This window comes from Coffea eugenioides, chromosome 8, assembly GCF_003713205.1.
Source record: "Coffea eugenioides isolate CCC68of chromosome 8, Ceug_1.0, whole genome shotgun sequence".
In the NCBI taxonomy this organism is placed as follows: Eukaryota; Viridiplantae; Streptophyta; class Magnoliopsida; order Gentianales; family Rubiaceae; genus Coffea; species Coffea eugenioides.
Genome location: NC_040042.1, coordinates 38,330,407 through 38,348,675, shown reverse-complemented (window position 1 = coordinate 38,348,675; position 18,269 = coordinate 38,330,407). Strand labels below are relative to the sequence as shown.

The 18,269-nt window shown below is 37.5% G+C and overlaps 1 protein-coding gene and 1 pseudogene across 1 annotated transcript; both read left to right on the top strand.

Moving 5' to 3' along the window:
• Positions 1-165: 165 nt before the first annotated feature.
• LOC113779057 (putative receptor-like protein kinase At3g47110) lies at positions 166-3,005 on the top strand. Its single transcript, XM_027324474.1, has 3 exons — positions 166-2,038; positions 2,308-2,722; positions 2,922-3,005. The coding sequence occupies exons 1-2, from the start codon at positions 427-429 to the stop codon at positions 2,712-2,714; spliced, it is 2,019 nt and encodes a 672-aa protein (XP_027180275.1). The 5' UTR covers positions 166-426; the 3' UTR covers positions 2,715-2,722; positions 2,922-3,005.
• A 12,215-nt stretch (positions 3,006-15,220) lies between these two features.
• On the top strand, positions 15,221-17,992 carry LOC113780711 (annotated as a pseudogene).
• Positions 17,993-18,269: the final 277 nt, after the last annotated feature.

The window sequence follows — 18,269 nt, the reverse complement described above, 5'->3', positions numbered from 1 at the left end:
TTATTTCTTGCAGCAAATAAACTAGCAGGTATTATCCCTGCCTCTATCTTTAATAGTTCAGCCATTACTTCCATTTCAGTAACCGACAATTACTTTCATGGCAATCTCCCAATTAACATGGGTCTCACCCTACCAAATCTGAAACTATTAGCTGTTGCGGAAAACAATTTCTCTGGAAACTTTCCCAATTCAATCACCAATGCTTCTGGGCTTGAGATACTTGATCTTTCCCAGAATAAAGTTGCAGGGCAAGTTCCAGCTAATTTAGGAGATCTGACAAATCTTCAATTATTAAATCTTGCTGTTAATTTCTTTGGGAATAATTCTACCGGAGACTTGGACTTTATTGCATCAGTGACCAACTGCAGCAATCTAAGAATTCTTTCCTTGAGTTACAATAATTTTGGAGGCAATATACCTAGAGTCATGGCCAATCTCTCAAATCAACTCACTGCATTTTACTTGGGAGGAAATCAACTTTCAGGAACTATTCCAGAAGGGTTTGGACATCTTGTCAATTTATATATCCTTGCCCTTGAAGAAAACTCACTTTCTGGGCTCATTCCAAGAGATTTTGGCAAATTACAAAATTTGCAACTTCTGGCTCTGCACTATAATGAGTTGTCAGGACAAATAGTCTCTACCCTATGTAACGCCACAGCTCTATACTACCTGGAATTATCATTTAACCAGTTTGAAGGGGATAATATATTTGACAATGTTCTTATGAACTGTCAAAATTTGCAATATCTGAATATATCTCAAAACAACTTTACTGGAATTATATCACCACATTTTCTGCAGACGCACTCATCACTGATGTACATCAAAATAGGTGAAAATTCGTTTAGTGGTTCTCTGCCTCCTGAAGTTGGAAAGCTTATACATTTGGTGGATTTCAATGTTTCCCACAACCAACTTGTTGGAGACATACCCATATCACTTGCTGATTGTTCAGATCTGGCGAATCTTTTTATGCAAGCCAATTTTTTCCAAGGAACAATTCCACCAAATTTGGCTTCTTTGAAGAGCATCCAGCAATTAGACCTTTCAAGTAATAACTTGACTGGTCCAATACCCAGAGAACTTGAGAAGCTTCAGTTTTTGAGCTACTTAAATCTTTCCTACAATGACATTGAGGGTGAGATACCAAACACAGGGGTTTTCAGGAATGCAAGTCAAATATCATTGACTGGCAACAACAAACTCTGTGGAGGCATTCCAGAATTGGAGTTCCCACCTTGCCCAGTGATTAAGGGGAAAAACAGAGGAAAGCTGAAGGTTATCATATTGCTGTCCATTGTTTTACCAGCAACGCTTCTGGTTCTCGGTGCATTGTTGTTATATTTCTTGGTATATCATAAAGGAGAAAGAAGAATGGTGGCAGGATTCTCTAGCATGCCCCCAAGAATCGATGAGCTCTTACGGCTTTCTTACCATGAACTTGTTCATGCAACTTCTGGATTTTCTCCAGAAAACTTAATTGGTTCAGGAAATTTTGGAGCTGTCTACAAAGGAAGGCTAGAAAAACATGGCAACAAGCTTGTAGCAGTCAAAGTTCTTGATCTTCAAAAGAATGGGGCTTCCAAAAGTTTTAAGGCCGAGTGCAAAGCATTGAGAAATATTCGCCATAGAAACCTCGTTTCTATCGTGAGTTATTGCTCCAGTATTGATTCCAAGGGTGATGAATGCAAAGCTCTAATCTATGAGTTCATGGAAAATGGAAATCTGGACCTGTGGCTGCATCCTTCAGAGACAACTGATCAGGCAACAAGCTCAAGAAGTCTTAATCTTCTTCAGAAGCTAAATATTGCAATTGATGTGGCTTCAGCATTGCAATATCTTCACGACCACTGCGAAGCTGAGATTGTTCACTGTGATCTAAAACCAAGTAACATTCTTCTTGACAATGATCTTGTTGCTCATGTGGGTGATTTTGGATTGGCAAGGCTTCTCCCAAAACCCATCAACACTTCTTCCGAGCAAAGAACCAGCAGTACTATTGCCATAAAAGGATCAATCGGTTATGCAGCTCCAGGTAATTATTATAATTTACAACCTTTTTATGGTCAAGATGTCACTTAATTGTGCACAGAAATATAGAACTTTTGGGACATTTAATTCTTTAAATTTTTTTTTTCACATTTACATGAGATCTCTAATCACCGATGCATAGTAGCTAATTTGTTCTAAAAGAAGGTCCATTATGCCCCAATCTAACATTTGATTAATTTTAATCACTTATATTTTTTTATATAGTTTTTGTTTTACTACCCAATAATAATATGTCTAGAAACAAAATCTCAGAGTATGGAATGGGTCATGCAGCATCAACTCAAGGGGATGTCTACAGCTACGGCATTCTTTTGCTAGAAATGATTACAGGAAGGAGGCCAACAGATGATATATTTGTGGGTGACCTTGATCTGCATAACTACGTTAATGGGGCTTTGCATGAACGAGTTCCTGAGATCGTGGACCCGTTGCTTCTTTCTGAAGGAAGAGATGAAAACAGTCGAATTACTCATGGAGAGAAAACTATTAATGGTGGAAGAGAGATTGATTGCATTATTTCCCTGCTGAAAATTGGACTCAAGTGCTCTGCAAGATTACCAAATGATAGGATGCATATGAATGAAGTTGTCAGAAAATTACATCTCATTAAAGATGTTTTCCTTGGTGTCAGGGTACATCAAGAAAATGTTGAAGCTTAATATCTAAGGTATACTCGAGAATTTAATATCTACAAGTTGAAGTACATTTTTTCTACATTAGGTAAAGAATTTTATTCTAGGCATAGGCTTGCAAGCTAACTCGTCCTACCAGTCAAAATCTATTCCAGTCCAAAAAAAGAGAAGTCGTGCTCACTAGAATGTAAAAAGATGGCTTCTCATACTAATGTATGAATTCTTAACTTGCAGCTGCTTACAGGTCTGAATCTCCAAGCTGAAGTTGTTAATGGGGTGAGCTAATGAAGAAGACACCTTTGGCTTTTTATTTGAAAAATAAATAAATGGATGATTCAAACATATTCCTATAGTCTTTCTTTATAAGAATTAGATGTTCTTGGAGGCAGTCAATTGGCTCTATTCTGCTTGAACATTTTAATGCTTCCATATTATGCTTGGATCCAGTGCTTGCATAAAATACAATACATTATACTTACAATGCATACTCTTGCTCCCATGATTGATTTGATTTACATGAGAACAACATAAGGGGATAAAATGTGAGGATCAATTGTACAATAAATACATATGTTCCCTTATTACCATGTCCATATATTGCTCAATTAAGTCACCTTGTCTCTTAAAGCTAAGGATTTAGCCATGGTGGGGCTCATACTTTTATGTCATATCTTGATGATTTTGAACGTAAAATGTTAGTAGGGCCTATTAAGTAACCTAGGGAATATCAGGCTGAAAGAAAAGTTAAAGAAGTAAATGAAGAGGAAGGAGAAATTTTTTTTTTAAAAAAAAAAAAGATAAAATGTTAAATAATTGGAGGAACAGCCAAGAAAAAAAAAATCAGAAGGGAAAAGGAGTGAACAATTTAGCTATGTGCAAGTCGCTTCCTCTGGCTCTAGCAGCCCAACTTAGGGTCAAAATTCGTGAGAAGCACAAATGGGGCAAAGTATCAATTGGGAACATTGTACAATTGTAGTAATAACAGACTCTCCATTAGCAGGGAAAAAGGAAAGCAAAAAAGTGTATAGGGGGCAAAGTGTAATATTTTGACAAAACTTAGATTGTTTTTTCAGGGAATGTTTTTACAAAATTAGTTCATGAAGCAAAGTGAAATACCGAATTATATGAAGGTACACTTTGTTGCTTTGATAATATCATTAAGGCTTAATCTTTTTTGCACCATTAATGAATATATTTATGAGTTTAGATGCATGCCACGCTATTTCAGTTTGAATTTAAATATCAAACTTTGCAAGCGTCTAAAAACCTGCTTGTCTATATACCATTAATGATTTGTTCATTAAACAATCTCATTTTCAACTTGTTTAAAATAACACCATTATTTTAGCTTTTATTTGTGTTAATTGCACTTTGCACTCTTTGCTCCGACTACCATTTTCATCCTTAAACTACATTTTACTCTTTAAACTGTAAATTTCGTCCCGCTTAAATACAATTCTTGATGGAATGCTCAAAATTAATAGATAATTCCCATATTCCGTTAACTTATCATTTTAACTAAAATTAACCAGATGTATTGGTACATAAATGTCAATTCAAAAACCCTTAAAAGCTCTTAAAAATTAAAAGTATTTTCTTTTTCTTCCTTTGTTCTTACAATTTTTTCATTTCGTTTTCTACTGCCAACCAAAAGGTACCACCATCGCTGCACCATACAATCAATAGTTTAGGCCAAGTCTAACACCGGAATCAATAGTATGCATGTCTTTGTATCTCCATCATTGAAGACCAATATCCACATAATCATCCGCTACAAATATGTATCCAAAGGAAATCAAACCCCTATATCAAAAAAAAAATCCCAACTAAAAGAATTATTCTCAACCAAAACAACAACGACGGTACAACTAATGTTGCAGTCAATGTCAAAATTGATGAAAAAAGGGTGTGATATGAAAAAAAAAAAACAATTTTTCCTAACTACATTTGACTTTTGAATTCCTCGATTAATTTTTTTTATTTAACCAATTTCATGGGTAATTTTTTTTTTTTCAACAAACGAATTTCATGGGTAATCTAGGTTTGAAAATTCCACCATCGTTGGATCAGTTTCGTGGCTGTCATTTGAAATCCTTAGTACCCTTAAAGCTTAATGGTAGCAATTTCTCATCTCTGCAAGTTGGATGTCAAAAAACTCGTCGAAAAAACACTATTCTATAGTAGTAATAAAGTTTAAAATGCCATAGTCTTTAAGATCTAAGACAACAAGATGACTATGGAGTTTACTTCTTGTACAAGCAGGCCCATAGTCATTAAGATCTAAGACATCAACATTAAAACATCAACTATCAACTACGGAGTTCACTTCTTGTACAAGTAGGTCTAAACAATGGCCCATAGTCATTAAGATTTAAGATATTGCATAGTACATCTTTTTTGACTTGGTAAGAAGACCTTTAAACCGGCATTTCAGATTAATCCCATTGGAAAGCGCATAATTCGCGAAATTCCTTTTCTTTTTTTTTTTTTATAAATCGCAACTATCCACTTCGATAAAATTTTACAGAGATGCACTTACTTCGGCTCAACAAAGTATCAATGATAGATTGGCTGAAGACAACTTTTAATTTGATTATAATTTTTTGGTTAATGAAGCGGAAGTGAAAATTAATTAGTCCATAATGCAAAACATTAGGAATTTAACTGCTAATTGTGCCTTCCCATAATGCAGAAGATCACAGTAGATATTCATAAACCTATTTTGTCTCTAGACTCGTTTATAAGTTCATTGTCATGGATCGTATAAGTTCTTCATTACTGAGCTGACACTTTTTAATCCCAGCTTTAACGGTAGCAGTATCAGACTAGATGAAGCTTACTGACCGTTTCTGTATTAAGTTCTGACAACGAGGTTTAGCTCATTTTCCGCAGAAATATACCAAGAAAATTAGTTCCAATTGTGTGGGCTATACACAAGATTCTATAACAGCTCAAACATTATTGTTCCCATTCCGCAGAAACTTTTATCATTCAATCATCAATTTGTTGCAAATTAATCCATCTTTGCGTTCACAGCTCATCGAAATTCCAAATACCATGTGGGGATTTCGCTCATCAACATTAGCAAGCATTTTTCACACGATTAGCAAGCCTCTCAAATAATACTCCAAAATTCTGTATAATGAAATCAAAGCACTTCTTCACACGAGATTCAAAAAGAAAGTCTAAAAGGAGGTTTTACGGCTAAAAACTAGGGTTTCAAGCGAAGAATAAGGGTTAAGGCACAACTTGGCTCTCTAGTGGTAAAAAATCCAAGGGCTGGTTTTAAGAAAGTCCAAAAATGGCTCATTCCTAGGTGCCCTATCATTTCAATGCATTAAATTCATTTAAATGTGGTCTTAATATGCATAACCGAGCAAGTTCTAGAATAACAAACCATGTGCAATAACCACTCAAACAAACGAAAAATTAGACCCAAAAATCGCACAAGTGGTCAAATTTATGTCAAGTTCAAGTTCAGCATATTCATCAATTAATTCATCATCGAGGAAAATAGAGCACCCAATGGTATGAACTTACTACTCGTACTTATATCTCAATTGCATTCATCACAGTTTAGAGAAAGGAACTACTAAGGCAAGGAAAAATTTACTCAGACAACTAAAAACACAGCTAAAGCGTAATTAACCCTCCCCCACACCTAAATCTTGCATTGCCCTCAATGTAAGCAAAGAAAGATCAAAATAGAGGTATTGGGGCAACTATACTTCCCTTAAAATGGAGGAGGGCAGAAATAAACCACGGCTGTGGAGGGAGAGGCGGGCGGAAACCCACGTGATGGAGATACTGTGCTAAATTCTGAGCCATCCCGCCCATTTGACGCTCCATCCGCTCCATACGAGGGGGCAGGTCCCCCTAAGGGGACCGTAGGCTGAGGGGTGGAGGTGGAAGACTTGTTCTTGCCTTTGGTTTGTGGTTTAGTTATTTGAGATCAAAGGGCAGGGCAAAGGCTAAGGAATGGTGTCCAAAAATATGTCAACAAACAGCCAACAAAGCAAATGATTCCCAGTCACAACTCCCAATCACAGACAAGTGCAAAAACAGACAATAACTTACCCAAAAAGCTAATTAATCCTGTGAACAGCAAAATTTTTCCCAAAATACTACCAATTGAACCCAAAAACTAATTAATTAGACAAACACAGCAAAATTCCCCCAGACTAATTAAACAGGCAACTAGAGTAAAAACTTTTCCCAAATATCACTGATTGCGCACAAAATTTGACGATTAGTCAGCAATCAACCACAGATATATACCACAGCACCCAAACAAGCACATTTCTGTCCTCAGCTAGCAAGTAAACAATCTGGCCTCAGCTAAGAAATTAAACTCTGGCATCAGCTAATAAAAGCTAGTAATCTGGCCTCAGCTACTTAGTGACAAAATTAAAGAACGAAATCACCAGAGGTTTGGAGGAGGCAGTGGATGACAGTGAAGAGAGTTAGGGCGGCATGGAGGAGGAAAAAAGCACCGCGCGTATGTCGCACGCGCTTGGATAGGCCCGCTGAGCTCCACGAGCTGGGCCGCTGCCTGGCTGCGCGCACAAAGGGGAAGCTGCTGGTGGACTGGAGCTCCTGGTGCTGGGCTGACTCGCGTGGACTGGCTGCCTGCGAGGGGGGTCGCGCGAGGAGGCCACTGACGACCCGAGCGCTCGAGCGCGGCTGCTGCTCGCTGTTGTTGGTCTGGGCTGCTATTGGCGCAAGGCGAGGCGCGCGGATGGGTCGCGCCTACGACGGCGCGCAAAAGCTGCGCGCTTGGCTGCTGGTCGAGAGCGCGACTGGACTGGACGGCGTGCGATGGGTTGCCAGGCAGAGTCGCACGCGCTGGGGGTTCTGGCCGCTTGCTGCTCTGGAGGTGAGCTGGAGTCGCGTGCCTGCTGCTGCTAGTTGCTGCAGCTGCTGGTGTGCGATCTGTCAGATCGCTTAGCCGCCCGGCGTGCGGAGGGGGTCTCGCGCGGCTGGTGCAGGGGCGAGGCCCGCGGTGGGCAGCGACGCGATGGGCGGCGGCAGTTCTGGCTCTGGTGTGGGGCGGCGGCGGAAAGCAAGAAAACTGAAGAAGAAGGAGAAAAAGAAAGAAAAGGAAGAAGAAAGAAAAGAAAGAAAGAGTAGGGCTGCGGATCCCTTGGAAATTTTGTACTTTTTTTTTTTTTTTGATTCAAAGAAACCCAGTTTTAGGCGTGGGCACGCCTAACCGCCCTCTAGTTTTTTCCATCTGTCGAAAATTCTCGATCCGTTAGCGTGACCACCTAGCGTGGGCACGCTCAACTGCTATAGAGTCCTCAGATCCTGAACGAAAATCTCTTCCCCTCAGGCGTGACCACCTGGCGTGGGCACGCTCAACTGCTATAGAGTCTTCAGATCCTGAACGAAAATTTCTTCCCCTCAGGCGTGACCACCTAGCGTGGGCACGCTCAACTGCTATAGAGTCTTCAGATCCTGAACGAAGCGTGTGCCACTTTCCTGCCACCAAGCAACAAATCACTAAATGCAACTAACACTTAATAAAAACTCCAAAAACATAAAAAAATTAAAACAAAAGCCTTGGGTTGCCTCCCAAGCAGCGCCTTCCTTTAATGTCTTTGGCTAGACATTGTCCTGTTTATTCATGGAGGATAAAATCGTGTAGCTCGCCTCAGTGCTTCATCTTCTATGTAATCCTGATAACCCTCGTAAATAGAGTAATTTTTTAGCACACGAGCTACGGTCTTCCATGGATTAGTAGATGGCGCCAAACAAACAGGTAACGACGACCTTAGTTCTTCCCTCACCCCCCCATCATGAGCATTTACTGGTACGAAATATTTTGCCCTCGCAACTCTTAACTTATTCCTGTCATGAAACTCAAAATCGTCTGGTATGATAAAATCAATCTCACTAACAGGAATTAAAGAATATGAGTTAGGAAAATATTGATTAAGGAATGGAGGAGATGTCACCGCATTTGGAGATTGTTCACTGGATTCATTCACTTGAACCATTTGATGTTGGGGTCTCATGTCTTGCACTTCAACTTTCTTTTCAACTGCATTTTTAGATCCTTCTTCTTGAGATTCTCGCAGCACCATGTCATTCGTCAGGATAATTGCACTCTCATCTTCCTCATGGTCGATAATAGTCTGTGAGGGCAATTCTTCACTCATTCGATAAGTCAATTGCGTTATCCTAGATGTCAATTGATCCATTTGATCTGGCAGGTTACGCATTCTCGCTTGTATCTCCTGATGAAAATCTATTGTCGCCTGATGAAAATTCATTGTCTCTTGTTAAAGTTGATATGCTTCCTGTTGAATTTGATGTATCTCCTGTTGAATTTGATGTGTCTCCTGTTGAATTTGATATGTGTTAGTAGCTATTAATTCAACTATTTCTTCAAGAGACATACCTGACATGGATGACGGTTCTTGAGACTCTAGCTGTTGAAAATCTATTGGCCTTTGTCCATAATCAAAATTGGAATCATCCCACCATCCTTGATCATACCCGTTTGAATAAGGGTCATACCACGTTTGATATTGAGGTGGAAAATCTCCAAAAGTATCAATTGGAGCATTTAGATGATCTTGAAATGCGGGACATGTGTCGGTTGGCAAAATAAGTTCCACCATTTGCAACAGCCCATTGATCATTAGGAAAATCAAGAGTCTCATAACCCCATTCAGGAATAAAGTCCAGTCTATCATCAAAATATGGAATGTTAGCAGCCATAAACTATATAAAAAAAATAGAAAAATAAAATTAAAAAAAAATATGAAAATAAGATGAATTCAAAAAAAACAAATTAATCTGGCACCAGTCCCCGGCAACGGCGCCAAAAATTGGCAGGTGCCGAACCTGTGCAATAATAATTACCTACTCAAGAAAAATACAGATTTTGTATATAGCGGTGAGCAGGGTCGAATCCACAGGGACTGGGGATAGTTCGTTTCTTCTAGAGTTCAAAGTATAGGGGGTTTTGAGATTAAATGCCAATTAAGCAAATTAAATGCAGAAAGTAATTAATTCAAAGAAATAATTAAGAGAAGCTCTAGCCAAGGGTACACTTCAGAAATGGTTCATGCACTGATCATTGATTCGCAGATAATTCCAACTTTTATTAATAGATTGGTTATAGTTGTCATGCACGCGATAAACAACCAACCTTTCCTTAATTTATCGATAGCTAAGGTACGACCGTTAGCTATTTCTCTAACCCAAAAACAACCCTAGGTACGACCGTAGGATTTAATTTCTAGATTGCATTAATAATTAGAAAGGCCCAATCCTAACTAACAAACACGCTACGAGGGTTTGTTTAAACTAGATCGTATATTCCCCTGACATAAACCCAATTACGCCAGTTGCTACTGAGATAGAGATAACGAACAATTACGGATTCAATTACCCCTATTTAGCAAAAATAGCCTATATGAATAATTAATTATTGCGCACTAATCAATCATACACAAGGCCACAGCAATTAAAATCAAGGAACATACAAATACCAATAAATGAAGAAAATAATTAAAACAGATTCGATCTCACAGTAATTGTCGAACCAAATCGTCAGTTGTCCCCTTGACTAGAAAGAAGGCTTAGCCACGCCGCATAATTAAATCACCACACGAATTAATGGATTGCAAAGGATAAATGGTGTTTTTCCCGTTGGGAAATATTGTCAAACACCTGGCGTGTGTCAGAGGCCAGTGAAAAGAAAGAAAGAAAAACTAAAGCTATCCTAAAAGCTAAACTAGAGCCGTCCAAAAAAAGATCTCCTTTTGCTTCTGTACATCTTCCCTTAAAAAGCCAAAAGAAAGAAGCCTAAAAGCTATTTCCTGTGGTCCCCACACATGTGGACAAAGCCTCCAAATTACTTCTTGGTCCAAGTCTCTCTACGTTGCTTTCTTTGAAAGGCCCAAATGACTAAATGCCTTTCACTAGCTTGTGGTCCCCACCAATTCAAGAGTCCAAGGTCCTTAGACGTCTCCATTTTCCCATAAAAGTCCCTCCTTTTTGGTAATTTTCTGCTTTGTTCCTGAAATTAAGTCCCAATACCAAATATAAGTAAATATTAATAATTAAAACAATATTTGGCAAGAATAAAAGGGAAAATTAACAATAAAATTACTAACAATTAACACCCTATCAGTGTTATTTGAAATATTATTTGAAATAATTACTGTAACACTTTTTGTGATGTGATGTATGTGAGATAAAAAGTTAGTTGGAAATATAAAAAGGTGGATTGGGAAATGTATTTATGATGCAAGCGAAATTTATTTGAAATAATATGTGTATCCATAGCAGTACTAAAGTTTAAAATACCATGGTCATTAAGATCTAAGACAACAGGATGACTACGGAGTTTACTTCTTGTACAAGGAGGCCCATAGTCATTAAGATTTAAGACATCAACATTAAAACAGCAACTATCAACTACGGAATTCACTTCTTGTACAAGCAGGTCTAAACAATGGCCCATAGTCATTAAGATTTAAGACATTGCACAGTACATCTTTTTTGACTTGGTAAGAAGACCTTTAAACCGGCATTTCAGATTAATCCCATTGGAAAGCGCATAATTCGCGAAATTCCTTTTCTTTTTTTTTTTTTTTATAAATCGCAACTATCCACTTCGATAAAATTTTACAGAGATGCACTTACTTCGGCTCAACAAAGTATCAATGATAGATTGGCTGAAGACAACTTTTAATTTGATTATAATTTTTTGGTTAATGAAGCGGAGTGAAAATTAATTAGTCCATAATGCAAAACATTAGGAATTTAACTGCTAATTGTGCCTTCCCATAATGCAGAAGATCACAGTAGATATTCATAAACCTATTTTGTCTCTAGACTCGTTTATAAGTTCATTGTCATGGATCGTATAAGTTCTTCATTACTGAGCTGACACTTTTTAATCCCAGCTTTAACGGTAGCAGTATCAGACTAGATGAAGCTTACTGACCGTTTCTGTATTAAGTTCTGACAACGAGGTTTAGCTCATTTTCCGCAGAAATATACCAAGAAAATTAGTTCCAATTGTGTGGGCTATACACAAGATTCTATAACAGCTCAAACATTATTGTTCCCATTCCGCAGAAACTTTTATCATTCAATCATCAATTTGTTGCAAATTAATCCATCTTTGCGTTCACAGCTCATCGAAATTCCAAATACCATGTGGGGATTTCGCTCATCAACATTAGCAAGTATTTTTCTCCTACTCTTAGTTGCCATGAACAAAGTGCTAATTAGATTCTTTTGTGTTTTTAATTTTAGATGCCTTTCGAGCCTAAAAATTAGTTTATCGGATTTTATACTCTCTCTTTTGTATTCTTTTTATGTTATAGTAAATCTGCTATCCTTTTGAACCCTATTATTCTTGTTGGTCAATTTTCTGGAATCAGACTTAATAAATTGGTATCAGAGCTTCAGGTTTTGGGTTCTTGACGACAATAACAGATTTTGATCACTAAAAAAAGTGAAGAAAATTTTTTTATTGGAGTTCAATTGGGTTTTGAAGAAGAGCTATTTGACCCACTGGAACTCGTTGAGGGTTTTGTGAAGAAGGTGGAGTAAGATTACTATGTTCGTGATTTTAAGTTTGTTGAGATCTGTTGAACCTTTTGTGAGTTTTGACCCGTTGGAATCCATTGAACTTTTTGCATTCTGATTCGTTGGTGGCTCATTGGGATCTGTTGGAACTTTGGTGGTTCGTTGGAATCCATTAGGACATTTATGAAGAATGTGGAGTTTATTTGCTATTTGTTTGCAATTTACCGATGTTGAATGCACGCTAAGATATAGATTTGTTGAGTTTATTTTTGTATCTCATATCAGAAAATTTTACAAAGAAATCTCTCCTCTTGCTAATTATAAATATAATGGATTTAAATGAGTTTAAACCCCATGACCCAATCTAAGCATCAAATCAAAAGAGTTATAGGCTTTTGTTTTGATCCCAAGTTTAATGTTAGTTAGGTTCTTTTGTGTTTTCAGTTTTAGGTGTCTTTTGAGTCTAGAAATTATTTTCTAGAATTTTGTATTCTCTCTTTTGTACTTTCTTTATGTTTTAGTAAATTTACTACCCCTTCACCCGTGGATGTAGATCAATTTGACTGAACCACATAAAATTTTGTTTCTTTTTGTTTGATTTATTTGTTTTGTCATTGTCATTGTTAAGTTGTCAAAAATCCTATTATTCTTATTGGTCAATTTTTTGGGATTAGACCTAACACTAAGCCAAGGTTCCTAGTCTCCGGGAAGATTGAAATGTAATTTGAAAAAATTAGGCTTTTAATCTCCATCATCGATATCTTTAAAAAAAATGGAAAGGAAAAAAAATGAAACCATTCGTAAAGAAACATGTTAGATTTATGATCTGATTTCCAAATTCATGTCTGTCATCATTCGTAAAACCTTTTTTTTTTAAATTGGCGATGTGTAATGAACCGATAACCATTTTCCCTTCTTCCAGTACCATGGTTTGAACAGAACTCGCATGAGCCAACTGATAGATTCTAGCATATCAACATTCTTGTGGTTTAATCTACCCCAATCTAAACAATTGATTCAGTTTATCACCCTTAGATAATTTTCTCTATTTTCTTAAGTTTTTCTTGTACAAAGTAACATAATCTATCTAAAAACAAAAATTCAGAGTACGGAATAGGTCTTGCGGCATCAACTCTGGGGGATGTCTACAGCTATGGGATTCTTTTGCTAGAGATGATCACTAGGAGCAGGCCAACGGATGATATATTTATGAATGAGCTAGATCTGCATAACTATGTTACTAGGACTCTGCCTGAACAAGTTTGTGAGATTGTGGACCCCTTGATTCTTTCTAAAGAAGAAGATGGAAACAGAAGAATGACTCCTGGAAGGGAAAATATCAATGGTGGAAGAGAGATGGAGTGTGTTATTTCCCTGTTAAAACTCGGCCTCAAATGCTCACAAAGATTGCCAAATGATCGGATGCACATGAATGAAGTTGTCAGCAAATTACATCTCATTAAGGATGTTTTTCTTGGTGTTAGGGTATATCAAGAAAATCTTGAAGTTTAATAGCTACAGGTATGCATGAGAATTTAATACAGTCACAAATTGTGGTTCAATTTTTCTATTTTAGATAAACGATTTTTTTTTTCTTGACCAGTCTTGCAAGCTAACTCAGTTCTACTATTCAAAATCTATTTTAGCAAAAAAAAAAAAAAGTTATGTGTTGTGGAAAATGATGTCTTCTTGCACGTACTAATGCATAAAATCTGGATTAATTTGCAGGTGTTTGTTGGTTTGAATCTCCGAGCTGAAGTTGCCAGTTGTGTGAGCAGATAAAGAAGACACCTTTGGCTTTCTTTCTAGGAACTGGATGTTTTCAAAGATAGTCAATTGGCTCAATTCTGCTTGAACATCTTTCTACTCCTGTATTATACAATACAATCTTATGTTTCCAAAATATTGATTTTGCAATGTTGAATGTTGATTTTGCAACCATATGAAATCTTAGTCACAATGAGAACGACATAAAGGGATAGAAGGCGGAAATCAATTGTTCAAAAAACCCATATGTTCCCTTGCCAGCACATCCATACATTTCCCGATCAAGTAATGGATGGCCATGGTGGCCATAAAAAAAAAAATTTCATTTAGTATTAAAAGATATGATAATCATATGCATCATTACCTACATAATCATATGAACTAACCTTTTTTTATTTTTATTTTTATTTTGTTGGGGGTGTCTCAAATAGGTTATGCAATAATAGTGAATATTGCCCATTTTATCCAATTTCATCTATTAATCCGATACTTAATGCTCATATCTTTTGTGCCACTTTCTGTACCATTTTTTATTATATTACTTTTTCTCTTTCATAACATCACATTTTAATTTTTTTTATTTTTTTTAAAATCCAATAACTATTAATTGAATAATACACAAAATTTAACACATTGCTATTTGTAAATGGCTTAAACGGATGAAGACAATAGATGAAAATGTCTCTTGAGAAGATGCCGTATTAAATTTGGGACCTTTTAATCAGTGAGATAAAGGCAGAAATTAGACTAATGGAAAGATGAGGCATCTAAGCTAAGCTAAATGATCAAATCGAATTGGGGTAAAAAAAAAAAGTGAACAAAATAAGAAATATTTTCAAAAGGTTCAGTCGGTGTTCGTATAGTTTGCCCAATTTAATAAGTCTGCTAACTGGGCCCTCGGCAAAGAGCCCAAGCCCACTGCCACGAGATTTTACAGAGATTGGCTGAAGATAATTCCTGCTTTGATTATAGGTTGGTGGAAGTTCACTGACCATTTCTGTATTAAGTTCTGATAATGGAGTTTTGCTCATTTTTCTTGAAAATCTAAGTCCCATTACTTCCAATTGTTTGGGCTATACAAGCAGAACCGCAAGAATCCGTAACAGCTCAACCACGTCCCCAATGCGTAGAAACTTTTTAGTATCCAATCATCAGCTTGTTGCAAATTAATCCATCTTCGCATCCAACAGCTCATTGAAGTTCCCAATACCATGTGGGGATTTCGCTCATCAACAAGATTAGCAAACATTTTTCTCCTTTTCTTAGTTGCCATGAACCTCTCAGTAAGCCATGTTTCAGCTTCTAAACAATTTCAAAATGAGACTGATCGTCTTGCTCTGCTTGAATTCAAGAATCAGATATACGATGATCCGTTTGGAGTCCTGAATTCCTGGAACCACTCACAACACCATTGCCAGTGGGAAGGAGTCACATGCAGTGCCCGACATCAAAGGGTCATGGCCTTGACTCTAAGGGATAAGCACTTGTCTGGAACCATATCTCCTCATGTCGGAAATCTAAGCTTCATGAGGTTCATCCAACTTCCGGGGAATCAATTCCACGGTGAGATTCCCCAAGAATTTGGTCGCCTCTTCAGGCTAAGAGCCTTGAACCTGTCAATTAATGCACTCGTTGGAGAAATCCCAGCAAACCTGAGCTACTGCTTAGAGTTGATAAATATTAGCCTAATGGGGAACAATCTAGAAGGGAAAATTCCGATCGATCAGCTGAGCAATTTGAAGAAGCTTAAAGGAATAGATTTTAGCAAAAACAATTTGACGGGAGACATCCCCTCTTCCATTGGGAACTTATCATCATCATTGATCGGACTCATCGTTGGCTTCAACAATCTGGAGGGAAGTTTGCCTCTAGAGATGGGGCTCTTGAAAAGGTTGGTTCATTTAGTTCTTGCAGAAAATAAACTATCTGGTATAATCCCGGCCTCCATCTTTAATAGTTCACCCATTACTCTCTTTTCAGTGGCCGGCAATTCCTTTCATGGCAATCTCCCAACCAACATAGGTCTCACCCTACCAAATCTGGAAGCATTAGGTGTTGGGGGAAACAACTTCTATGGAAACTTTCCATCTTCAATCACTAATGCTTCTGGGCTTGAGAAACTTGATCTTCCCTATAATAAGTTCGCAGGCCAAGTTCCAGCAAATTTAGGAGATCTGACACAACTCAAAAGAGTTAATCTTTATCACAATCTCTTCGGCAATAATTCTACAGGAGATTTGGATTTTATTGCATCACTGACCAACTGCAGTAATCTCAGAATTCTTGGCTTGAGTTACAATAAATTTGGAGGTAATATACCCAAAGTCATGGCCAATCTCTCAAAACAACTCACTGAATTGTACCTGGGGGGAAATCAACTGTCAGGAACCATACCAGAAGGATTCGGAAAAATTGCCAATCTATATCTCCTTACCCTTGAATCAAACTATCTTTCAGGGGTCATTCCAAGAGATTTTGGAGATTTACAGAATTTGCAACTTTTGCAACTTTTGCAAAATGAATTGTCAGGGCAGATAGTCCCCACCCTATGTAACGCCATAGCTCTATACGATCTGGATTTGTCGACCAATCAATTTGAAGGGGGCAATATATTTGACAATGTTCTTATAAACTGTCAAAATTTGCAATATCTGGATATATCTCAAAACAACTTCACTGGAATTATATCACCACATTTTCTGGAGACACACTCATCACTGATTGAAATGGTATTAAGTGAAAATTCTTTCACTGGTTCTCTGCCTCCTGAAGTTGGAAAGCTTGTACATTTGGTGAATTTCTCGGTTTCCCACAACCAACTTGCTGGAGCTATACCCATCTCACTTGCTGACTGTTCAGATTTGGAGAATCTTTATATGGATGCCAATTTTTTCCAAGGAACAATTCCACCAAATTTGGCTTCTTTGAAGAGCATCCAGCAATTAGACCTTTCAAGTAATAACTTGACTGGTCCAATACCCAGAGAACTTGAGAAGCTTCAATATTTGAGGTACTTAAACCTTTCCTACAACGACATTGAGGGCGAGATACCAAACACTGGAATTTTCAGTAATGCAAGTCAAATATCATTGACCGGCAACAACAAACTCTGTGGAGGCATTCCAGAATTGGAGTTCCCACCTTGCCCAGTGATTAAGGGGAAAAACAGAGGAAAGCTGAAGGTTGTCATATTGCTGTCCATTGTTTTACCAGCAACGCTTCTGGTTCTCGGTGCATTGTTGTTATATTTCTTGGTATATCATAGAGGAGAAAGAAGAATGGTGGCAGGATTCTCTAGCATGCCCCCAAGAATCGATGAGCTCTTACGGCTTTCTTACCATGAACTTCTTCGTGCAACTTCTGGATTTTCTCCAGAAAACTTAATTGGTTCAGGAAATTTTGGAGCTGTCTACAAAGGAAGGCTAGAAAAACATGGCAACAAGCTTGTAGCAGTTAAAGTTCTTGATCTTCAAAAGAACGGAGCTTAGAAAAGTTTTAAGGCCGAGTGCAAAGCACTGAGAAATATTCGCCATAGAAACCTCGTTTCTATCCTGAGTTATTGCTCCAGTATTGATTCCAAGGGTGATGAATTCAAAGCTCTAGTCTATGAGTTCATGGAAAATGGAAATCTGGACCTGTGGCTGCATCCTTCAGAGACAACTGATCAGGCAACAAGCTTAAGAAGTCTTAATCTTTCTCCGAAGCTAAATATTGCAATTGATGTGGCTTCTGCATTGCAGTATCTTCACGACCACTGCGAAGCTGAGATTGTTCACTGTGATCTAAAACCAAGTAATATTCTTCTTGACAATGATCTTGTTGCTCATGTGGGTGATTTTGGATTGGCAAGGCTTCTCCCAAAACCCGTCAACACTTCTTCCGAGCAAAGAACCAGCAGTACCGTTGCCATAAAAGGATCAATCGGTTATGCAGCTCCAGGTAATTATAATTTACAACCTTTTTATGGTCAAGATGTTATTTAATTCTTTTTAATTTTTTATTATAATTACTATGAGATCTCTAACCACCGATGCATAGTAGCTACTTTTAATTAAGTCATTTCGTTCTAAAAGAAGGTCCATTATGCCCCAATCTAACATTTGATTAATTTTAATCACTTAGTTTTTTTTTTATAGTTTTTCTTTTACTACCCAATAATAATATGTCTAGAAACAAAATCTCAAAGTATGGAATGGGTCTTGCGGCATCAACTCAGGGGATGTCTACAGCTACGGTATTCTTTTGCTAGAGATGATTACA

Coding starts and splice junctions, on each gene's coding strand:
- LOC113779057 (XM_027324474.1), top strand. CDS start 427: ATGGCCAATCTCTCAAATCAACTCACTGCATTTTACTTGGGAGGAAAT. Junction 2,039..2,307: donor AATCGGTTATGCAGCTCCAG/GTAATTATTATA, acceptor ACAAAATCTCAG/AGTATGGAATGGGTCATGCA.